Source organism: Myxocyprinus asiaticus, chromosome 22 (assembly GCF_019703515.2).
Source record: "Myxocyprinus asiaticus isolate MX2 ecotype Aquarium Trade chromosome 22, UBuf_Myxa_2, whole genome shotgun sequence".
Classification (NCBI taxonomy): domain Eukaryota; kingdom Metazoa; phylum Chordata; class Actinopteri; order Cypriniformes; family Catostomidae; genus Myxocyprinus; species Myxocyprinus asiaticus.
Genome location: NC_059365.1, coordinates 33,082,044 through 33,107,754, shown reverse-complemented (window position 1 = coordinate 33,107,754; position 25,711 = coordinate 33,082,044). Strand labels below are relative to the sequence as shown.

Genomic DNA, 25,711 nt, shown 5'->3' with positions numbered 1-25,711 from the left:
TCACTGTCTTGTTAAACATTTCCTTAGCTGCAAAAGGTGGGGCCATCGGGAGCCCAGGTAAGGTGTTCTACTCAGTAGCAATGTGGCCTCTTTTGTTTTAACTTGGTTCAATTCCAATGGTCTTATTGTTAATCGTATTACATGTTTTTTGTTGTTGTTGAACTCATTGTCATAATGCAGACAGGCACGCACCAGGATACTAAACCCACAGTTGACTTTTTTACTGATTTTAACATAAATTTATGTTTAAATAAATTGGCACATTTTTTTTTTTTTTTTTTTTTTTTTTGTGTGCGTGTGTGTGTGCACACTTTTGAATATAAAGGGATGCATAAGGTGAAGTTAAAGGAATATTGCATGTTCAGCACTAGAAGTTAAAATGCTGTCAATTACCACAGAAAATAATTTTTTGCTTAGATTGCAAAAATAAAGGAAAAACTCAAATTATATTTAGAAAACATTAAAAATAAAATCATCTATCGACCATGTCTGTGCAAAGTTATATCCCATTTTTAAACTCCTGTCTTGACCATGTAAAGTTGGTAAATAAATTGCAATAACTTTCGCCATCCACATGTAATTATACTAGAATACTTAAAGACATACAGTAAATACCTGCAAAGTACTGTTTACATTGAGGAAACTCCACCCACAAGAATTACTATATGTCAGTCATGCATAACTTCTGGTTCATCCACCTTGAAAAGTAGTACACCGCAAAAAGGACAATTTAGACAACTTTATAGCTGAAATAACACACATTTTTGTAGGAAAGAATTAATTGACATTTCACATTTCTGATTTTAAACGGTCTGCTGCATGTGCCCCGTTATAAATGCACTACTGTAGACACATTTTTTGTTTGTTTGTGCAATAGTATTTGACAGCATGCCACAGATTCTTTCAACAGAGCTTAATGTCTTTTAAAACCTGAACATTCCTTCAGTGTCAAGTTAACCTGATCACTGCAGTCTATGATGCTCTCAGGGGCTTTTCAGTAAATTTTCTGCATTCCTTAGAAAAATACAGATATCCATGAACAGACTGCTGGAGCAAGTTTCACCACAATACAGTTCTGAAAATCTGAAAATCTTCAGGTGATAAATAATGGTCTACACAGCAAAAATATTTTGTCTTCTTTTCCTGTAAAAATATTTAAACATTCTTTTAACTACATTAATTTACTTGAAGCAGAATATACAGTTTAAGAAATAAAAAAAATATGTATGTGTTATTATATATAGTATTCTATAACAAAGCAATATCACACAATATACGCAAGAGTGCTGTATGTCCAGCTATCAGCAACGGCTGTGGGCCGAGTGCCGCAGGTAATCACAGCCGTGCTGATAGATGGACAATACAGCACGATTATGATAAAATAAATAAATAAATATGGAATAACTAAGGACTGTCCCAAAAAAAACGCTCGTGCGTGGAACTACTTTATTAAGCCACAGGATCTGCCGTTGCTCGTTCGAAAGATGTGCCCAAGCCCCAGTTACTAACTCAAAAACCACACTTTGGAACTAGTTACGAGTTTCTAAAAGGTTACTGGAGAACTGTGTATGAGGGAGAGAGAGAGAGAGAGAGAGAGAGAGAGAGATTACCTGCATCTGTTGCCGTGATGAACAATAATGCTGCAGCTGTTAGTTTAACTCAATTCCTCAGCTGTAGTGTGGTAAACTGCTTCGATCGTGGAGTGATGCTGCCATACATGAAATCAGAATTATCCTACTAGTATTTCATTCAAATTCAAGTGTTATGGTGGCAGAGAGAAAACGTCCTGGTTACTTTCGTAACCTCCATTCCCTGATGGAGGGAACGAGACGTTGTGTCGATGTAGTGACACTAGGGGTCACACTTGGGAGCCCCAAACACCTCTGATCTTTGAGAAAAGACCAATGGGAATTGGCAAGTGGAATTTACATGCCACTCCCCCGGACATACGGGTATAAAAGGAGCTGGCTTGCAACCACTCATTCAGGTTTTGCACTGAGGAGCCGAGACAAGGTCCCGGCCATTTCAGCGGGTAGTTCAGTGTTGTGGCAGGAGGGACACAACGTCTCGTTCCCTCCATCAGGGAACGGAGGTTACAAAAGTAACCAGGACATTCCCTATCTGTCACTCACTCGACGTTGTGTCAATGTAGTGACACTAGGGGTCCCTATACAAAATGCCACAACTAGCTGAACTGTGTTACGTGAACTGGCGGTGCGAGACGGGCAGACCATTGTGTGCCTCGTAGCCAGCGCACCCGGCCGTCACATAACCTCCCCCAACGCACTTACCTCGGGGTCAAGTTGACTGCCCAAAAAATGGGGACTGGCTGACCCAGCCGTGGACTTTTCTCTTTCTTCTCCCCAAAAGGAAAAATCGTTCAGCTGGGGGCCATATAGCGTCCATATCGGGGGGGGGGGGGGGGTGTCACTCCCAAGGGGAAGACACCGTGGAGACCACACCCTGCCCGAGGGGAAATTGTGTCGAAATATGTCACATGGTCTTACCGAGTCTTGTCGACAGTGTCTCATGTGGAGACGTCCCCGTGGTGGGTCCTACTCGGGGGGGGGGGAGGAGCTCTACAAACACAGAGACTGGGGGAAGAGGGGCCTCTGCCCAAGGAAGATGCGGGTTCACCAACGGGGGAACCGTCTTGCGGAAGATACATCACACGGTGTTACATATGGGCAAGAAGCACATGTGGAGTACCTACCCCAGTACAGGGCCAAGTTAGCACACGTACTGGGCCGGCAACGAGTTTCTCCGCAAACTCGCCTGCCACAGGGCTAAGGAGGAAGGACATCTAGGGTCCACGACTTCGTGAACACAACTGGGGGTAAAAAGCGCACATCTCTGCCTCCGGGAGGGGAAAGGCACTATACGCAAGTGGTATAACCCAGCCAGCTGTCCCGCAACTTACCTGCTTGTACCTGACAACACATGGAATGAGACCGGCTCAACCCAGAGATTGTAGAACCTCGTGAAGGTATTGGGTGTTGCCCAGCCCACTGCTCTGCAGATGTCTGCTAAAGAGGCGCCATTGGTCAGAGCCCAGGAGGCTAACACACTCCTAGTAGAGTGTGCTCATAGCCCCAAGGGGGGCGGCACATCCTGGGCGTGATATGCCAAAGCGATGGTGTCAATGACCCAGTGGGCGATCCTCTGTTTGGAGACAGCGCTCCCTTTCCGCTGTCCTCCAAAAGCAGACAAAGAGCTTCTTAGAGCATTTAAAGCTCTGCGTGTGATCCAAATAGATGCGCAAAGCATGCACCGGACACAGCAATGACAAGGCTGGGTCTGCCTCCACCTGGGGCAGCGCTTGCAGGTTCACCATGGAGAACCTTGGGCACATAGCCCAGTCGGGGTCTCAGTACCAAGTGAGAGTATCCCAGACCAAAATACAGGCATGTGTTGCCGAGAGAGAATGCCTGCAGGTCCCCTACCCTCTTGATGGAAGCGATTGCAGTCAGGAGGGCAGTCTTCAAGGAGAGTGCCTTTAGCTCAACTGACTCCAGTGGCTCAAATGGAGCTCCCCGGAGGCCCCGAAGGACCATGGAGAGGTTCCACGAGGGGACGAGACACGGTCTGGGAGGATTCAGCCTCCTCGCGCCTCTAAGGAACCTTATGATCAGGTCGTGCTTCCCTAAATACTTACCGTCAACTGCATTGTGGTGTGCCGCTATAGCAGCCACATACACCTTCAAGGTGGAGGGGGACAGCCGCCTCTCCAGCCTCTCCTGCAGAAAGGAATGCACTGACCGGACTGCGCATCTCTGGGGGTCTTTGCGTCGGGATGAACACCACTTAGCGAACAGATGCCACTTCAAGGCATACAGGCACCTCGTAGAGGAAGCCCTAGCCTGAGTGATAGTGTCTACCTCCGCGGGCAGTAGGCCACTTAGGTATTCAGCGTCCCGTCCAAGGGCCAGATGTGGAAATTCCAGAGGTCTGGTCGCAGGTGCCAGATGGTTCCCCATCCCTGAGAAAGAAGGTCTTTCCTCAGGGGAATTCACCAGTGGGGGGGCTGTCGCGAGGAGTGTGAGGTCCGAGAACCAAGTCTGGGTGGGCTAGTAAGGTGCTACTAGGACGACCTGCTCCTCGTCCTCCCTGACCATGCACAGCATCTGTGCAAGTAGGCTCACTAGGGGGAACGCATACTTGCGTAGCCCCCGGGGCCAGCTGTGTGCCAGCACATATGTGCCGAGGGGAGCCTTGGTCAGGGCATACCAGAGCGGGCAGTGGGAGGATTCCCGGGAAGCAAACAGGTCTACCTGCGTTTGACCGAATCAACTCCAAATCAGCTGGACCACCTGGGGGTGGAGTCTCCACTCTCCCCTGAGCGTGACCTGCTGTGACAGGTCCCTTGGGGGACCAAGGGAACAATCGCATCGGACGTACCGGTGGGTGGGGCCTCGCGGCAGGGCGGAGCCTGAGGCACCACATTGGGTAGGCTCAAGCCCCAAACTCGTGGCCATGCTCAGTCTGGGGACATCAAAGCACTTACCTGGCTCCGTATACCCACCATAGGACCAGGACAGGGGAGGAGGGAAATCATTCTTGCAGCCTGTCGCAACCGTCCTGGCATGGGTGCAATTGTGCCACTGCTGGGCGTGTGGGGGCGGGGCACCATGCCTGCCAAAAGGTGCGGTGCCCAGCGGTCGTGATAACGACGGCCATGGACACCAAATGTGTGACTCAGGAAGTGAGGAAACTGCTCTTATCTTGAAAATATGGGTACCGCAGCCCTTTGGGCATGTGGCAAAATCATAAGAAAATGAAAACAAGGATTCTCCTCCTGGCCCTCCACCGGGGGATGGAGTGGTCTGTTTACCAGCTCCAGGTCTGTAGCGGGTCTCCGTCTCCCTGGGTTGCCCATCTCTGGGGCGCTTCGAAGCCTTCCTCGGGTTCTAAGCGGCAGGCCGTGAGATGGGTGGCATCTGCTTCCTGTGGGTGGCTCCACGCCGGGGCCGGCCTTCTGGGGCGGGCTGTGGCAGAAGCGGTGTTGCTCCTGCAGGAGGATGCCCTTGGTGACGAGCAGCTGGGGTGCAGGATCTTGATCCGCGCCACGGCAGGACGTGCTGTGTAGCCCCCATCTGCTTCTTAACCGTCGAGAACTGCTGAGCAAAGTCCTCAACGGTGTCGCCAAATAGGCCAACCTGGGAGATGGGGGATTCAAGGAATCGTATACCAGGGTGGACATCGCCTGCCCGAGAGACCGCGCCATGACCTTCATCGCCCGGAGGCAAGATCGGTCGCCAAGCGCAGCTCCTGCATCAATCCTGGGTCAGAACTACCCTCATGCAGTTCATTCAGCGCCTTGGCTTGGTACACTTGCAGGAGAGCCATGGCGTGCAGGGCGGAGGCGGCCTGTCCAGCGGCACCGAGCCCATAAATCAGGTCTGGGCAGTAAAAGGTGTGAGCTCATCATGCACCTCCGGGAAGAAAGGAACCGGGGTGGGGCGCGGCCGTGAGTGGCACTCTGAGCCCAGGAACCAATTGTTGAACCGCGAGGGCTCAGGGGGGAGTGGAGGGTTCCACTCCAGTCCGACGCTCGCAGCCGCCCAGGCCTGCACCCGAGTGTGGGAGCCCAGTCAAGTCCTCAGCGTTAGACTGGACGAGCCCGCTCTCCGATGCTGCGATCGAGAGCTCATCCACTTTCCGAGTGCCGAATGAGATCACGAAATCGCCGTGAGATGAGCCAGTGGTCTCATCCCAGAACTCGACTGGGGCAAAAGAGCGTGCTGGGGATAGGAGGTCTGTGGGGGGTTTCCCAGCGGAGAAGCTCCCATTGAGGTCCCGAAATCGCTCCCATTGCTAACCGACGTGGCCTCAAACCCGTAGGTAGAAGAACCGCGGCGGGGAGCCGCTGGGGTGGCTTTCCCTCTGAGGAGGGTAAGCCGTGACTGCAACGTTGCCATGGTCATGTTCTCGCAGTGAGGACATGACCCATCCACGTACGCCATCTCCGTGTGGGCAGCGCCCAAGCACGTGAGACAGCGATCATGGCCTTTGGAAGCAGAGGGATAACAACCGCAACCAGGAATTAAACGCAAACAGAAAGACATCTTTAAAAAGACACTCTCCGTGAATGCCACTCTTTTAGAAGGGAAATATACTCTTTTAGAGGAAGAATATACTCTTTTAGGCTGCTGAAGCGCCCAGGGGCGTTCTCTGCACTCCACCGATGCAAGAGGGGGGGGAGCCACTGTAATGCGCCGTAAATCCAACAGCTTTTTGAGGTGAATGGATCGGCAGAGTTATTCAGTGCACTGAACACAACCGCTCGGCTCCGAAGAGAAAATCTAAATGAGTGGTTGCAAGCCAGCTCCTTTTATACCCGTATGTCTGGGAGAGTGGCATGCAAATTCCACTCGCCAATTCCTGGTGGCCTTTTCTCAAAGATCAGAGGTGTTTGACCCAAGGGTTACCCCTAGTGTCACTACATCGACACAACGTCGAGTGAGTGACAGATAGGCAACATGAAGGATACCAGTTTCATTCTTGTATATTTCTTGGGGAGCTCATATTTTGACACCGACACAGAAAGCGTTCTCTCCTCCGCCATTCTGAAAGTATATGTCTTTTCCCACCTCGGAAACTTGTATCAGGTAGGTAGCCTTGAATGTGTTTGATTACTCAGCTGTGATTTGCAGTAATACTGAAGTTGTTAGTTTAACTTTATTTCTGAGCTATAGTGGAGTAGTAATCCAAGCGATTATTGTGTGAGAAAAAAATTCCAGATAACTTCAGAAAAACTTGCGCAGTTTGTCAGCTCGCTCATGCACACACAAGACGGTCGTTTGTCACAACCTGCTGGTTAATGTCACAGGGATGGATGAAAATTCACACATCTAGCTACTCTCGTACTTGGAATGCCATGAACACAAGTGGAGTGATACAAATAGTAAACTGTCCCAGTGCTGATGTTGTGAGCCATCAGCACTCTTGGAATGCCTCTAATCCAATCAGATTCGAGGACCGAAACTAACTGTTGTATAAAATTATATATAAAAATGATTACATATAATTATTTTCAGAGAATATATGTACACCATTGGCAAATTGTTTTTTCTTGTTTTAAGGATAAATATTAAAAAATTCTGTGTAGGTAATGCTTAGAACAAAATACATAAACATAATTCAAGATATATTCTCTGAAAACATTTCTTAATATCTTGATTATTAATATATTTATTAATTAAATGTATCTTGTTTTAAGGATGTTCAGATATTTTTACTATAAAACAAAATAAACATGCTGATTAAGAATTTATATATATATATATATATATATATATATATATATATATATATATATATATTTTTTTTTTTTTTTTTTTTATTATTATTTTTTTTTTTGTTGCAGTGTAGATATTGGTCTACTAATATCTCTGATTGTCTATATCTTGGCAATCTCTAAACAATATTTAAACTGTTATAACAGTAACAGCCATGTGGCTACTGCTAAAAATCTGTGAGAAATTATTTTGCACTTGGTGTCTTGATGTGTTTGAAAAGCTTGTTGGGTTTAGGATCCTGCTAAATTGTGTGCCAGCTTCCTGACATCATTAGTACCAGAGCCAGAGATTCTGGTCTGTTACGCTTCACTGAGGGACATGAACAAAGAAAATCGTGAACAGGGGACGTTTTCCTTGAACATTTGTTTTAAATTAATACCATATCCCATCACTGCACAACATTCTGTTGTTCATCCGTGGTCTTGGTCACAGGCTGTACCATAACAAAACAGTCATTCTTTTGTTTTGGTTTGCATGAAATTGCTTTGTTATATGTTTGAAATCTTCCCATTAGTGAAGATGTATCATATTATATTACGTTTCTTCATGCTTAATGAGTGCTTCACATCAGTGACACAGAGTCTGGTAAATTGTATAGCTGTCACATATACTGAATAACCCTGTTTATCTGAAATAAGTCCTCTCTTAGTTTTCAAAATATCTTGCAGAAATATACATTTATGAATGATCTCAAAGAGAGAGAGAGAGAGAGAGCACTATTGCTTTGTGCATACTGTACTTTAATGTAGTGGTTCTTAACTGGTTTTGCTTCAGGACCTAGATTTTACATTGGACGTTGAGTGGTGACCCAACACATTTCTAAAATTGTTCAAAACACAAAGGAAACCATAAAATGCATACATGAATTTACCCCCCTTAAATACCCTGGTGAAAATTTGAAGTTTCTTTATAAAACAACTTCTTTATTACAACGATTATATTAATAAAAATTTAATTTTTTAATTGGTTGAATATCTTTCATTTAATTCTTATGAGTGTCACACACATTCAAAATGGAGTAGAATTTAGGGTGATAATATACAGAAAGCTGTATAACAATAGTATGGGTCATTTCTATGTTTGGTGGTACCAGATGTAATGTCTTAGCAACTTTACCCACCTGAAGACAAAAGTAGAAGTACAGAGGACTAGGATCATGTTTCTCACTAATGATTTACCCTTTTTTAGAAATAAAGAGCACTTTACAAGTGAAAAATATAGTAAAAAGTAGATGGCCAGGTCATTTTTGACACTTGTATGCATTTTAGGGTTAAAGTGTCCCTTTATTCTGGGCTGCTATTTTAACCTAGTTTTTTTTTTTTTTTCATTTTTTTTAGCATAATATAGCTAACTTATACCAGGGGACAGATGAATTTGTGCCAAAATATAATAGAGTTGGATTAGACACTTTATCTTTGATGTCAAGAACAAAAAATATGGGAAGCTTCCTTTAGCTTCCTGTTTTCCATTTCATTACCATGCAGGATTATTTGGTTAGTTGCATTTAATTGTCAACATTTAGCATTGTTTTAACCTGCTGTCTGCACCCTTATCAGAACAGACCAGAACCTCATTTTTGGATTATGAATCTCCTTTTAAGAGCCGCTGCTTTAATGGACTCTCTTAAGATTATTGCAGATGTACATGGGTACTTAAAAAGTGCTTCTGTTTTGGTGTCTGCCCATCCTCATGTCTTTATAAAGGACAGTTTACTATCGCTTCCCAATTTGATATCCATTAATTTTGTTGATTCTAGCGTTGTGCCTATCTGACTTTGATCAGCTGTGTTGCTCTCATTTGGAGTGTTTGAGAGAAGTTGAGAATGATTTTTATCTTTTTTTGTTCTTCTGTCTCTCAGTATCGCACATTTGACCCCTGTAAGCAGCTTTGGTGTGCTCACCCAGACAACCCCTTCTTCTGCAAGACCAAAAAAGGACCACCCATTGATGGCACAACATGTGGAGATGGGAAGGTACTGCCATACAACCTTTCATGCAAATATGCCGTGGGGTCTTAGACTTGCTGACTTCTGTTTATGTGTTTTCTTTGTTCTCTTCCTCAGCACTGTTTTAAAGGGCACTGTGTGTGGCTGACTCCAGACATTATAAAGCAGGATGGAAGCTGGGGTACGTGGAGTGAATTTGGCGCCTGCTCTCGCTCCTGTGGAAGGGGCCTACAGTTTCGCACCCGAACCTGTGACAATCCACTGTGCGTACCAGTGTGTGTATTTGGGCATTTTAGTTTGTGTGTCAGGTCAGGTGCCGAGTTGTATATCTGGTTGTCTGTCTGTTTGTCTTTGATCTGTCTGTCTGTCTCTATTTGTCTATCTTATCTAACTCTTAACACTGTTAAGACCTTAAAGTATTTAAAGTAGAGCTGTCAATCGATTCATTTTTAATCAAATTATTTACATGATGTGCTGATTCGATTAATCACAATTAATTGCCTATCAATATTTACTGTGAATACACAAATAAAGGTAATTTAGAATATATAGCTGAAGTCAGAAGTTTACATACATTTAAGTTGAAGTCATTAAAACTCATTTTTTAACCACTCCACAGATATAATATTAGCAAACTATAGTTTTGGCAAGTTGTTTAGGACATCTACTTTGTGCATGGCACGAGTAATTTTTCCAACAATTGTTTACAGACAGATTGTTTCACTTTTAATTGACTATATCACAGTTCCAGTGGGTCAGAAGTTTACATACACTAAGTTAACTGTGCCTTTAAGCAGCTTGGAAAATTCCAGAAAATGATTTCAAGCCTTTAGACAATTAGCCAATTAGCTTCTGATAGGAGGTGTACTGAATTGGAGGTGTACCTGTGGATGTATTTTACGGCCTACCTTCAAACTCAGTGCCTCTTTGTTTGACATCATGGGAAAAACAAAATAAATAAGCCAAGACCTCAGAAAAAAAAATTGTGGACCACTACATGTCTGGTTCATCCTTGGAGCAATTTCCAAATGCCTAAAGATACCACGTTCATCTGTACAAACAATAGTATGCAAGTATAAACACCACGGGACCACGCAGCCATCATACTGCTCAGGAAGGAGATACATTCTGTCTCCTAGAGATGAACGTAGTTTGTGCGAAAAGTGCAAATCAATCCCAGAACAACAGCAAAAGACCTTGTGAAGATGCTGAAGGAAACAGGTACCATAAAAAAGCCAGGCTACAGTTTGCAAGTGCACACAGGGACAAAGATCTTACTTTTTGGAGAAATGCCCTCTGGTCTAATGAAACAAAAATTGAACTGTTTTGCCATAATGACCATCGTTATGTTTGGAGGAAAAAGGGTGAGGCTTGCAAGCCGAAGAACATCATCCTAACCATGAAGCATGGGGGTGGCAGCATCATGTCGTGGGGGTGCTTTGCTGCAGGAGGGACTGTAGCACTTCACAAAATAGATGGCATCATGAGGAAGGAAATTTATGTGGATATATTGAAGCAACATCTCAAGATATCAGCCAGGCAGTTAAAGCTCGGTCACAAATGGGTCTTCCAAATGGACAATGACCCCAAGCGTACCTCAAACGTTGTGGCATAATGGCTTAAGGACAACAAAGTCAAGGTATTGGAGTGGCCATCACAAAAAAATTTGTGGGCAGAACTGAAAAAGCATGTGCGAGTAAGGAGGCCTACAAACCTGACTCAGTTCTGTCTGGATGAATGGGCCAAAATTCCTTATTGTGAGAAGCTTGTGGAAAGCTACCCAAAAAGTTTGACCCAAGTTAAACAATTTAAAGGCAATGCTACCAAATACTAACAAAGTGTATGTAAACTTCTGACCCACTGGGAATGTGATGAAAGTAATAAAATATGAAATAAATAATTCTTTCTACTATTATTCTGACATTTCACATTCTTAAAATAAAGTAGTGATTCTAACTGATTAAATGTCAGGAAGTGTAAAAATTTAGTTTAAATGTATTTAAACTTCTGACTTCAACTGTAATAATTGTAATAATTATAAAATCATAATGAATATTATAATTAAGACAATTCAAATACATTACATCATATACATATATTGTGGCAACAGACAAGTAAAGCATTTAGACAATACAAAAAGTGTCTTTAAATGTCAAAATATTGTTTGTATAATTTCCATGTCATTTAACATATCCATATTATTAGCCTACATCTCTCTGCTCTGTTTTTAATTGTTGGTCTATGTACTTGTGCCTGTCCTCTAATCTTAAACATGTTTTACACTAAACAATTCTTTTGGAGTGAACTATGTGTGGAGTTTACTATGACAAAATTGCTGTTTTAAAAGAGAAGACACAAACAATTTTGTGACAGGTAGGTGTCCATTTATGGCTCTCCAATTTATGGCTCTCCCTGTTCATTTGTATGGTATCCACAAACATTGACTTACAATCGTAACTTGCTAGTTGACTGTTACGATGTCTCCTGTGGTAAAAGCGTGGAGGTTGTTATCTCGGTATAGAAGATCTCTGATCAAAATCCCCACTAGTGGATGGCTGTGCTGCCTGCTCGTTGGTTTGATGAGGCACGTTACCTGTACAACTAGAGCGCTGACTGGCCCCTACTGCATCAAGCTGGTACATCAAGCTTGAATTGCTGTGATAGAGCATTCCTGATTAGGAATTTATGCACAGGTCGGGGCATGATTAATTGCATAATTTTTTTTTTAACCAGTATTTTTCATATACTGAAACTTAATTGCACTACATTAACGTGTAATCGACAGCCCTAATTCAAAGTACACAAGGACTGTACAACCTTTAAACTTCAAAGCTTTTTAAACTCTCAGCCAAAACTTTGTCAAGCCAACATTTAAAGTTTGTCTTAACATACTTTCCTTTTTTCTTTTTTCTTTTTTTTACTTTTGATAAAAAAAAAATTCCACTTCCTTACTGCAGTCCAGCTAATGGTGGACGTTCTTGTGCCGGCACGAGCTATCAGTTCCAGATGTGTAAAACTCACGACTGTGAGGACCCGTACCACGACTACAGAGCCGAGCAATGTAGCATGATGGACAACAAATTTGAGTATCAGAATACCTGGCACTACTGGCTGCCTTATGAACACCCTGACCGTGAGTAATACTCAACTAGGATACTTAAGCCACACTTAAAACTCTATGAATGTTATTACATTTTATAACAAAATACCAAACCAAGTGGTATTTATTTTAAAGAAAGATACAGGCATACTTTCAAGCAAAACATCTCACATAAAGAAGTTTGTTAGGTTTTCACAAAAAAAAAGTATAGTGATAAATTAAGCCAAGTATTTAGACACTTTATGGTTGTCAAACTTAGTGGAACATATCAACAGTGAATGTGATTAACTACATATGTCGTTACTGTCTTAGAACACCTGTGTAAACTTGAGGGGAATCGACTTGCATCCATTGAAATTCACCTTGAGACCAGCTGTTCTTTTTTTTTCTTGCCTGATCTTGAATAGGGCATCATGTGAGACTTGAGTCAAGATACCGGAAAAAAATGAATCATTAAGTTTACTTTAGATTGTTTCCCAGTCCTTTCTTTCCAGAATAATGGAGCTCAATTTGTTAGTTGGGGTATAACTGGCCTGATGTAATCTGTCTCTCCACACAGCTGCTCTTACTCACTGTGAGCACACACAACAATATGATTTCATTCAAACACGTGTACTGCCACACCATTCATGACATCACCAAACACATGTAAGTGTAGCACATATAATCCCTCCAGAGTCATTAGCGCTATGGACTTTTTATGATCAACACAGGCACATCCAAAGTAAAGCTCATTTTAAAAGGGACTTTTTTAAATCCTTTTACGACTAATCGTATCACTTACAACTGAAAGCTGAGATAATAATTTTTTTGCATGTTATAGGCAAGAGAAATTTACTCTGTTGGCCTCGATTTGTTCTGAGTTGTGTGGGTTTTCTTTTTGGTGGGGAAAAATAGCTTTATTTCGTTTTAACCTAGTATGCAAGTATATGCTTTTACATTGCTGGGACTGTGGGGTATTTGGCAGTCATCACATTCTTTTGCTCTTAATGGAAACTGATCTGGATCATTATAATCGCCTTCTAGAATATAAGTATCCTCCAAGGCAGTTTTGGGATTGCACACACACATGCTGGGAATTTGTCTTCCACAATGAGTCAATAGAACATTGAAAGTACTCTCATGTTGTTCCAAATGCTATTATTTTTCGGTGAAACACAAAAGGAGAACTCACTAAAAACTATATGGCTTCAGAAGACTCGAAATACGGTACACAATTCATTTGGATTACTTTTATGATGCTATATGGTTCTTTTTGTCCTTTTTGAAGCTTGACAGTGCGGTCACTATGAACTTCTGCTGTATGGAAAATTTCTTCTTTTGTGTTCCATGGAAAAAAATACTAGCATACAGGTTTGGAACACAATGAGAGTGAGTTAATAATCTCAACCAATTAAAGTGACTTTTAATCCTAGGACATTAAGAAAAGATAAGTCTGTGGGTTCTGTACATAGAAACTTTTTTTTTTCTTCTTCTTCTTCTTCTTTTCTTAGAAGACGTTTTTCTAAATCCTTCTCAATATGCACATGATCTTGCTCTTGTTCCATCACTCAAGGACTTCCCTTGTCTAATTTTCCATAGCTAAGCAACGCTGCAAATTGTACTGTCAATCCAAAGAGACGCGAGCTGTAGTCAACATGCAGACTCTGGTGGAACCTGGAACACGATGCTCCTACAAAGACCCCTACAGCGTCTGCGTCTACGGAGATTGTGAGGTGAATCACTGTCTGTATCTTTTGTAAATGACTGTGTTTAGTTGCCTGTCACCAGTGTTGGATGTATGATGTTACAAAGTGATTAATTACTTTTTAAAGTAGTGTATTACATTACATTTTAAATTCTTGTAACCAGATTGCGGTTACTGACCTTTAATTACAATCACAATCATTCAAACACACAAAATGGTTTACTATCAAAGCAATTAGCTCCCTAGTTTGAAAGTGTTTGTAGGGATTTTAGAAAGTAACTTGAAATTAAAGTAATTAGCAATGAGATTACTTTTTCCATAATCTGATTAGATTACAATTTAAGTGAAGTAATTAGTTATCTGAAGAAGACTGCTTTTTTGAGTAATTTACCAAACACTGCCTGTCGCTGATGGTGTCTCTCTCCCTTTAGAAAGTGGGCTGTGATAATGTGGTTGGATCAGGTCTACAGGAAGATAAGTGTGGCGTCTGTGGGGGAGACGGAACCAAGTGCAAGACTCACAAGTTTAACTTCACTTTTGCAGAGAAAAAAGGTACACCTCCAACAGCACATATGCAGGCTCTGTTCCAAACCCTTTTGAACTGCCTACATAGGCATCATTATAAGACATCATAGATACACTCATTATGCAAATGGCTGTTTCAAAAGGTAAGTAGAGTGATTATGCTGCGTTCAAGATGTCTTCCTTCGGCCAAATTCTAAGGCAGCGTAGCACGTACAGTATCACAGAGAAGGCAATGCTGTAATGCAGTGTTTCTCAACTGGTGGCTCGCAGGTCTGTTCGAATAGGGTCACGGACAGCAGGGAAAGAACAATGCCATGGTTCTCCCTCCACTGAAAATTTTTCAGCCGGACGCAAATTTAATGATTATCTTGCATTCAACATTTTATATGCGCTAAATTTAAACATGTTATTTTTGCAGTGTGATCGAAGCCTGCTTTTCGCGAGAATGTGGCGCAAGCCATCACATGAATGATCTGCTCTGGTCTATCATATCGTACTCTGAAGTGTGCGCGCATCAACCGGACTTACCTCGATATCACTGCACAGCCCACAAAACTGAAGCAACCCCTTTGGAATATAGTGAGAATATTCTAGTTTAAAGTGAATATGGAGGTCAAACTACAAAATTACACTTCTCCACATTGTGATGTCACAAGTAGAGTCAAGAGCAGAGAGCCAATCATTTACTGTCAACTCTTAAAGGAGAAACAGCACCAAAACCAAGCGTTTCTGACAGAGGGTCAGAATGATGGTGGAAAATGATCATGTTTTACAAATATATGACAAATATTATAAGTGAACCTCATGGAACATATTAAAATAATAAAAAAGGCATGTCATGAACCTTTAAAGTTTTTAAATTGTTTAGGCTATTTTTTCATAAGAAATGCTACAGTTTATTTGTCACAGTCTGTCTCCCTCGTGTTTCCTAGGACTCTTATTTTGAAGTGTTTCCCCCGGACTATGTTACCCAGTATGCACTGTCCTCTTCACTGCCATCTGTTCCTCATTGTTCTCACCTGTTTTCCATTCCCTCATTAGCTCTTGTTTGTATAAATACCCTTTAGTTTTTTCATTCCTTTTTCAGTTCTTGTTTGTTGTTGTTTGAGTTCCTGTATGTTTGTTTCACTGTCATAATTTTTATTAAAGCCTGCAAATAGATCCTACGTCTCCCGTCTCATCTTAGCAACGACTCGTGACAGAAGAACTGACCCACATGGATCTAGCGGCTGTCCAAATTCTGCTACTCAAGGAAGGGGACCGACCAGTTGAGGATCACGTCTGTGAGTTCTTAGAATTAGCGAATTTAGTGCACTATCCAGACCGCTCTCTGGTGGTTTTCTTCTGGACCTGTCTGAATAGTGCACTGAAGGAACTGATGCCTCCGGCTGATCCTCACTGTATCCTCTTTGGAACTTTGCGGTTCCCATTACATTGTGGATTATGGCGGGAACCCTGGGCCAAAACCTGCATCTTTGGCTCCTTGCTCCAAGCCTTCCACGGCTCCTTGCTCCAAGCCTTGTGTGGCCAACGAGCCAGCGCCCATGCCTGTGGCCTCAACCATCCCAGAGCCACCAATGCCTGTGGCCTCAACCGTCCCAGAGCCACCAATGTCTGTGGCCTCAACCGTCCCAGAGCCGCCAATGCCTGTGGCCTCAACCTTCCCAGAGCCGCCAATGCCTGTGGCCTCAACCGTCCCAGAGCCGCCAATGCCTGAGGCCTCAACCATCCCAGAGCCTCCAGTGCCTGTGGCCTCGCCTGCTCCCGTGACTACGCTCCCAGCTCTCCGGAAAAGGAGAAGGAAAAGGACACCTTCTCCCCAGTCTCTGCTAGTGCTCACGACCACGGAGGTCATTCCCCAGTCGCTGCCAGTGCTCACGACCACAGAGGTCGTTCCCCAGTCGCTGCCAGTTCTCACCACCATGGAGGTCGTTCCCCAGTCACTGCCAGTGCTCCTGATCATGGAGGTCTGTTCCCAGTCGCTGCCAGCTCTCGTCGAGCCTCCCACGGCTCCGCCTTCCATGGCCTCTCCCCTCGAGCCTCCCACGGCTCTGCCTTCCACGGCTCTGCCCCTCAAGCCTCCCACGGCTCCGCCTTCCAAGACCCTGCCCCTTGAGCCTCCCACGGCTCCTCCTGCCTTCGTCGAGCCTCTCCAGGCTCCACCTGCCTTCGTTGAGCCTCTCCTGGCTCTGCCCTCAGAGTCTTCCACGGCTCTGCCTGTTCCCCCAGAGACTCCTCTTCCAGTGGTTCCACCTGCCCCTCCCCCCCCAGAGACTCTTCTTCCAATGGTTCCACCTGCCCCTCCCCCCAGAGACTCTTCTTCCAACGGTTCCGCCCGCCCCTCCCAGAGACTCCTCTTCCAGCAGTTCCGCCCGCCCCCCCAGAGACTCCTCTTCCAGCGGTTCTGCCCGCCCTTTTAGAAACTCCTCCTCCAGTGGTTCCGTCCACCCTCCCAGAGACTCCTCTTACAGCGGCTCTGCCCGCTCAAGGAGATCAAACTCTGTTATATTTTGGAATTTGTGTGTTTAAGCTTCAGTTTCACGTGAATTGCAAGTTCAAGTTCATTTCGTGACACCTGGCCATTAAAGCACCACGTGGCCACCATCCATAACCATAGCAACAGCTCCAGTACACACATATGTGCAAGAGTTTTCCCATTTAGGCTTACAAAATCTTACGAAAATCATTTTATATTATATATTTATACATTATATCTAATATTTTTGCCACGTGTAAATAAAGCATTTCACAGATTTTAACCATGGATTCTAAATTCTTACAGTTAAATTAGCCATATAATCGTGTCATCCCTAATTCAATGCATACTCTTAAATATTTATATGCTGTATCATATCAAACATTCCGAAAAACCATTAGGGTTAATGATTCTGAAAAAAATTTACCCTTTCAGAAAATTACAATTCTTACCTGCTCATCTGAAATACCTGTCTGCTTTCCTCACCATGAAAAACAACTGATAATTTCTGTGGACACCTTGAATATCTTCACTGACTCCACATATGACTCGTGGTATATTTCATGTTTTCTAAATTCATCCGAAAGGTTTGTGTGGGTTACAGACCTACAGACCGAAACTGCATATTGTCAGCCACTGACTGTCTTGTGAGTTTTATTCATGCAGTGGGCGCTTGACCCTTCAAAACCGAATCCTCCATTCATCTGCATTTAAATCTAAGAATGCTTTATATCCATTTGGAGTCATTTTACACTGAATAGATATTTGTAATAAAAACTGATAATTGCAAGGATTCATACCTGTGAATGAAAATCCGCCTCAGCATTATCAATAAAAACATTTATAAAAATCCTCATCCAGTAATAATAATTGACTGTGAGTTCATGCATCCTGGCCAGCGCTGAGAAAAGTAACAGGTACCATGTGACACCGCCATCTAGTTGGGCAATACCAACTCGTACAACGGAGGGGGGACTTCAGTTTTTTGGTCTCAATATGAAAGACTCACAGCCACGCAATTGCAAGGTATCTCAAACGAAATTATTTTCAGCGTTGATAAAAACTTTTAAACAAAGACAGATGCATGATTGGGGGGGGGGGGCAAATCACCCGCTTCACAACATTAGGGGTATGTGTGCCCCCGTCTCCCCCAATTCTACGCCCATGTGTATACTTATATACATTACAAAATGAAAAGTTTCCATATTACCCAATTTTTGTGTGGTACATTTTATAAATTTTCATTGCTTGATATTGCAAGCCATAGTGATGTTTCATTTGTTTAGCGAATCATTCTTTTGAATTGAATAGCAAATCGGTCTGAATCAAAATGTTTTTTACATTTCCATATCAAGTAATCACAAACTACTGATAAAGTTATCAGTAGTTAATTGCTCAAAAGGGTGGGAATCCTGTTGTTGGAGTGTTATTAGCTTAGCATCATGCTAATGCCAAACTCTATTCCAAATAGAATAGAGTTCCAATTCGGTCAATTATCAGGTTCCATTTAAAGGTTCTGTATGCGATTTTAGCCGTTCTAACTTTCATGAGACTGAGCCATTGATTTAGCCACGCCCCCTCTTTCCAAAACACTGCAACAATACCATTGAAACCGACACAAAGCTTGTTCCCACGGTTGCCAAACACAACAGTTGCGCCTTCAACTGACAAATTATAAATCAGAATATGGCATTAAGCCTCAATAATTCACTGCAACGACAACACTTATTAGAATGCACAAAATTGAATGACAGGCAGAAAATGTTAAAGACCACGGTCTGCAGACACATTTTTGTTTGCTGTTTACAAAGTCTACAGCTGTCACAGAGACCGGTGAGATATCACATGACACTTATTTCAGTGATATATTTCAGGGAGTAGGAATGGTTTTTGCATACCTTTCCATGAAAAAATTGTTTACAGCACCTTTATGTTAGGATGCTGCCTTAAAAGACAACTGCCTATAATAGATCGCAAGGCAGCTTACTATGTTTTGGAACAGAGCTGTGATTTCATGTAGCCATACCTTTGCACCTAGCACAAGTCTGAATAATATTTAAAAATATGACTGTATGTTTCACAAGTTTACTCTGCACAATGAACTGTGCTTCCTGTTTAAAAGCTGAAGTATGTAATTTTTTCAGTTTTAAAATACTTCTTTCTGTCCTAGCTTAATTTGCAGATAAAATTATAAGTAAGCCAATCATAGGATAATTTTCTCGAAAACTGAAACTGTGTCTCTGTGCTGCTATGAAAATTCCTTTGTTTGTTTAGAGTGACCCGCTTGGAACCGCCCCAACAACGTTGCTCAACCAATGTCATGAGTTGGAGGCGGGACTGACTGTTTGGAAAACTGCAGACAAGGGGCTTATTCAGAAAGCTGTTTTGAAAACAGTTTATTTTTGCAATTCCGTTCGGTGGTGCTAGTGTAACAGAAATTACATATTTCAGCTTTAAGTGTCTGTTTTATGTCCTACGTCTGAATATGTCCTGAGAAGTTTGTGCATTTTTAATCATTAACAAACATTCTGCATTTGGTTTAGGTGTCATTAAAGTGCTTGAGGTTCCCAGAGGGGCGAGGCATCTCTTCATCCAGGAACTCAATGGGACTACACACATTTTGGGTAAAACCTGATGATTTTCTCGAGGTTTTCACACATGCAATTGGTATTGATAACTGATTGGGAACATAAGCAGTCACTATTTTTGCTTAATTTCTTAATTAAACTGCTCTCTCCCTGTCTCCCCATTTTGTCTTATCTGAATAGCTGTCAGGAATAAAGCATCAGGTGACTTCTTTCTCAATGCACACGGAGACTTCCCAGAGACGCGCTCTGTCATAGAGAAAGGTCTGGAATGGGAATATGAGAATAAAAACAACAAGGACACCATTCAAACGAACGGACCCCTGAAAAACGACGTGGTTGTCATGGTAATCTCCTGTAGAATATACATACACACATGGGTGCACATACACTCTTTTAACCTGTCTTAATCGGTTGTCTTGAAATCTATTTGCGTACTAGATCCGAATGCATGGGTCAGCCAAGGTGAAGGTGTCGATAAAATACATCACTGATAGTGACAGACTGAGTGATGGTGCCAATGAGAATAACATGGTCCCTGATAATGCTGTGCCATATTCCTGGGTGGTGAAGAGATGGACTCCCTGTTCCAAGACCTGTGGAGGAGGTAGTTCACTGTAACCCCACAAGGGAGCACCACAAGCTCTTATTTTAAGAGGAGATTACTATAGATACAGTCAGATGAGTTTCCTCTCAGTCATACATCTAACTTAACCCTTCATCAAGCCCTGCCTTAAAATGTTACTGACTTAGCATCAGTTCCCATCTGCCATATTATTAGACAAGCTTTTGCTCTCATCTAATGTAAGTCTATGGCATACCTGTATGTTTGGATAGTTTTAAATGCAATTTAGGATTTATTTTCAGGTCATTTTGATTATATTTCTCTTTTTTCATGTTTTCAAGGAATATTTCAGTCATGATGAATTTTGTATCCTCTTATGGTCAGGTATTCAGATGACGCGTTACGGCTGCCGTAAGAACGCAGAGATGAGGATGGTCCACCGCAGATTCTGTGAGAAAAGCAAGCAGCCTCCTCCACTGTTTCGTGACTGTTACCTGAGAGAGTGTGCTCAGCCCATGTGAGTCTGTGTGCAAATGAGTTCTCTTTCATTTCATTAGTTTCCCCGAGTGTTACGTTATTAGTTCAAAAAATAATCTGATTCAAATCTCTTTAAAACTCTTATGAGTAAAGTAACACATTACCTTTTGAATTTTACACCTTTAAATCTTGAGTTACTTTGTCAAATATGTACATTTCTTTATTTCATTTATTTACTGAATTATAGGGCTATAATAATAATAATTAAAATCTCCCAATAATGCACACTACCAAAAAGACTGGACACACCTACTCATTTTTTATTATTATTATTACTATTTACCACATTTTAGAATGTTGGAAGATTTTTAAACAGTATTAAAGAAGTTCCCTCCACTATAGGTTCCAATTCATCCAATAAAAAAATAAATACATAAATACAAAATTGAGTTAGGGTATAAGGCTTTAGATCAAAAGGCTATGATTCTATGTAAATGAAATGCCATTCAGAGCCATCTTAAAGGGATAGTTCACCCAAAAATGAAAATTCTCTCATCATTTACTCACCATCTTTGCCATCCCAGATGTGTATGAAATTCTTTCTTCTGCATAACACAAATGAAGATTTTTAGAAAAATGTCTCAGCTCTTTAGGTCCATACAATGCAAATGAATGGTGGCCAGAACGTTGAAGCGCCAAAAATCACATAAAGTCAGCATAAAAGTAATCCATGTGACTCCAGTGGTTAAATTCATGTCTTCTGAAGTGATATGAAAGGTGTGGGTGAGAAACAGATCAATAGACCTTTTTCACAGACTGTGATGACGTGTTTCCAGCTTATTTAGCAGCGTAAATCTAGCAAACTTTTTTATATGATCATTTTTTTTACATATTGAGTATAAGTTTATAACATTATGCTTATTTTTATATTACCCTGGAATTTGTTTTAAAAACTGAATTACCACAGCTTCAAGGGGTTTTCGATTACAGCTGCTGAGAGATTGACAGCAAATTTGACATCTCCCATCTGACTTGCTTAATCCACCGCTCTCTATTTTTTTCTTCTTCTGGAAAGTCATCCAAATGTAATAGTGTACTTTTTATTTTGCTCTAGGAGCAAACAGGTAAGTGAAAATAATATTTGCTGTGGTCTCCCATTCACTCCCATTCATCGCTGTCGAAGTTCACCCTGCAATCGTTTACTTCTGCGTTCCAAAACCCGGAGTGTGAAGGTCTATATTTAGTTTTTTTTTCCATAAATCTCCATCTTTGACTAGCTCCATCCAGTAGGTGGCGATATGCACAAAGAATGTGAATTGCCAAAAACAAAAGAAGAAGAATGTGGAAGTGAAAGTTAAGTTTAAAATAATAAAAAAGACTGAAATATTTATCTGTTTCTTACCCACACCTATCATATCGCTTATGAAGATGTGGATTTAACCACTGGAGTTGTGTGGATTACTTTTTTGCTGACTTTTTGATTTTTGGGGATTCAAAGTTTTGGTCACCATTCACTTGCATTGTATGGACCTACAGAGCTGAGATAAAATTTTCTCAAAATCTTAATTTGTGTTTAGCAGAAGAAAGAATGTCATACACATCTTAGATGGTAAGTAGATGGTAAGATGTAAATTATGAGAGAATTTTCAACTATCCCTTTAAACTTAACTGTTGTCATGATAATCAACACGTTTTGTTCTTTGTCAGCTGTGCATGAGAATAAATACAGAGTAACACAAAAGTATCTAGCACTTTCCTTAAAAAATTAACAACATATATAAAATTTGTTTTATTTTATTTGCAAAAATACATTTCTGGGCACTGCACAATTTTTAACCTTTGTGGACTGTACACTGCAATGTTCTGCAATTATTATCTATATCCAGTAGATGTCAGCAACATGCTTCTCAAAAATATAGAGAGAGGTTGCAGGAGCTCAAAATGATGTTCTTTTGTTTCTTGCACCACACATGACATCATAGCACCTGTTTTGCTGGATAAACTGACTGTGAATGTTGACTGTGTGTGTGTGTGTGTGTGTGTGTGTGTGTGTGTGTGTGTAGCTGGGTGGCTGGAGAGTGGGGTGAGTGCAGTAAGTCCTGTGGGAAGACGGGCACTCAGACTCGCTCAGTACGCTGCGTCCAACCTCTGGGTGACGGCAAGTTCAAATCCATCCGCAGCCGTTACTGCAGCGATGATCGGCCAGAGTCCCGCAGACAATGCAATCGCAACCTGTGCCCTGCTGAGTGGAGACTGGGACCCTGGTCACAGGTACAAACAAGTGACAGACCAACAACATGCTTTGTCTTTACTATATAGCGTGGGATTAGTTTTACGTTTTATTACATGAACATACTCTGTATCACTGGTACTCAAACTTTTCGGACCAATTACCACCTTTTTTTAAATTAGAACCTCCATGTACTACCTAGTCGCAACAATGTTCACTCTTTTTTTTTTTTTTTTTTTTGCATCATTGATATCGAATTGACATCTCTTTTATTGCAAGCTTAAAGACTGTGAGCAACATACACATAATGCCATATTTGATCAGTATCCTAAAATATTCCTCTAGTTTATATTTATCATGGGGCTGCAAGACCCTCATCATTCCCTTGACTGAGCCTTTTTCAGATCTGTGGAAGTAATGTAAAAAACACACATATACCACAATAACAATTACTGTATCACTGTACAGTGTTATTGCACATGATATTATACACATTTTCAAAAAGTCCAATTCAAAAACATAAATGCTAAATATATTTTGGAATTTGGGGCAGTGTAGTATTTTTAAATGTCTGTCATGGAACTTCTCTGCCAGACTAGTTACATTATCAATGTAGTGCTCAGTGTCAAGAGTCTAAAGCAGACCACTCTGAAAGCTAGATTCTGCTCACATCTGTGGGTTATGCATTACAGTCTTAGACAAAAACAAAAAAAACAAAAAAAAAACAAAAAATATATATATATATATATATATATATATATATATATATATATATATATATATATATATTGTAAATGGATTAGAAAATTAAAAATACTAATAAGTGTGTGTGTATATATGTATGTATGTATGTATATGTATATATATATATATATATATATATATATATATATACACACACATATATTTACAGCACAGTAAATACATTTCCAAAGTTTGAAAACCTGTACTGTAATATTTGTGTGTGCTTTTGTAGTGCTCTGTATCATGTGGTAATGGTACTCAGGAGAGGCCGGTGCTTTGTCACACCCGTGACAACACCATTGGACTCTGTCTGGACTCTAAACCAGCTGCATTCAGACCCTGCAGAATGGATCTCTGCCCAAGTAAATACATTTTGTGGTCACACATTTCAACAACTTTTGTTAATAAGTCATAACCACAATGCCTAACAGATCAGTACATTCAACTTTATAGTCTACATGAAACATGCAACACATTTCAGAGTGAAACAGGTCATTCAACAAGAGAAAATATAAGACAGGGCATGACTGTATCCATTGGGAATTGATTGGAGGGAGAAGCTGACAGTAATGCTGCATTCCATTCAACTCGAAAAGTTGGAATTTCTACATTTTTACTTGCAATAAAAGTGCAATAGAAAGCTTCTTGAAGTTGGATTTCCAACTTGCATAAATCTATAACTCTGATTCCTGGAATGTAGCATAAGAGGGATGTGTGAACCAAAAAAGGCACAAAAAAAGAAAGATGTTTCAGAGGCAGAGCAAGTTATTACAGTTTGATCAAATATTTTCAAGATTTTTTTTTTTCCCTTTGGAGAAATCCTGCGCAAATGAATAGTTTACAACAAGACCTGTTTAAAGGAATAGTTCACCCAAAAAGGAAAATTCTCTCATCATTTACTCACCTTCATGCATCCTCATGACTTTCTTTCTTCTGCAGAACAGAAACAAAGATTTCTAGAAGAATATTTCAGCTCTGTAGGTCCATACAATTCAAGTGAATGGTGGCCAGAACTTTGAAGCTTCAAAAACACATAAAGGCAGCATAAAAGTAATCCATAAGACTCCAGTGGTTAAATACATGATATTAGAAGTGATATGATTGCTGTAGGTATGAAACAGATCAATATTTAAGACTTTTTTTACTATAAATCTCCACTTTCACTTACACATTCTTTTGTTTTTGGTGATTCCATTTTTCTTGCATATTGCTACATACTGGGAAGGAGGTACAATTTATAGTAAAACAAAAATAAATAAATAAATATTGATCTGTTTCTCACCCACACCTATCATATCGCTTCTGAAAACATGGATTTAACCACTTGAGTCTTATGGATTACTTTTATGCTGCCTTTATGTGCTTTTTTGGAGCACAAATTTCTGGCCACCATTCACTTGCATTGTATGGACATATAGAGCTGAGATATTCTTCTAATAACCTTTGTTTGTGTTCAGCAGAAGAAAGAAAGTCATACACATCTGGGATGGCATGAGGGTGAGTAAATAATGTGAACATTTTTATTTTTGGTGAAACTATCCCTTTAACTAAATAGGGACAATTTTGACTTCTTGTTGAACATTGGATTATTAATTTATAAAGCACAGTCAATTCTGATTATTTGAATAGACATTTACTAATGATCTGCTGATCTGCTGAGCATGTTTGGTAACAGTTTTTTTTTAACTTTTATTCATTTTAAAAACATGTAGTAATGAAAGACTAATTTATTAGACATGAATGAATGCAGTTATGTAGTTGATTTTCTCTTTCTCTTACGCTCTCTCCATTTCCCTCGCTTTCTCCTTCCTCTCTCCTCTTCCTGCGCACAACAGGAAGCACTTCCGACTTCAACAAGCATGGCAACTTCCTGATACAGTGGCTGTCACGTCACGACCCCAAATACTCTGTGCAGAGGATGTCAAGTAAAGTGTCTCTCTCCAGCCATGTTGTCGCCCTGCGCTGTCTCACCTCTCTCAGCTGGACCTTCCCTCTGTCACTCTGCCTGGCTTTCCAAGGCAAACTCCCCTGACTGACTCCCTCTTCTGAGGCTTGCACGCTTCTATTTCCTGGGTGGTG

At 41.4% G+C, this 25,711-nt stretch overlaps 1 protein-coding gene across 1 annotated transcript in view; it reads left to right on the top strand.

The window, feature by feature from the left end:
• Positions 1-25,711, top strand: part of LOC127413031 (A disintegrin and metalloproteinase with thrombospondin motifs 2-like) — a 321,044-nt gene that overhangs the window by 284,457 nt on the left and 10,876 nt on the right. The window contains exons 10-22 of the mRNA XM_051649825.1: positions 28-57; positions 9,157-9,270; positions 9,361-9,506; positions 12,201-12,376; positions 13,925-14,058; positions 14,462-14,582; positions 19,575-19,655; positions 19,800-19,963; positions 20,058-20,223; positions 20,566-20,698; positions 22,722-22,929; positions 23,865-23,994; positions 25,468-25,557. Coding sequence (XP_051505785.1) covers positions 28-57; positions 9,157-9,270; positions 9,361-9,506; positions 12,201-12,376; positions 13,925-14,058; positions 14,462-14,582; positions 19,575-19,655; positions 19,800-19,963; positions 20,058-20,223; positions 20,566-20,698; positions 22,722-22,929; positions 23,865-23,994; positions 25,468-25,557 — 1,693 coding nt within the window. The remainder of the gene's footprint in view (positions 1-27; positions 58-9,156; positions 9,271-9,360; positions 9,507-12,200; positions 12,377-13,924; positions 14,059-14,461; positions 14,583-19,574; positions 19,656-19,799; positions 19,964-20,057; positions 20,224-20,565; positions 20,699-22,721; positions 22,930-23,864; positions 23,995-25,467; positions 25,558-25,711) is intronic.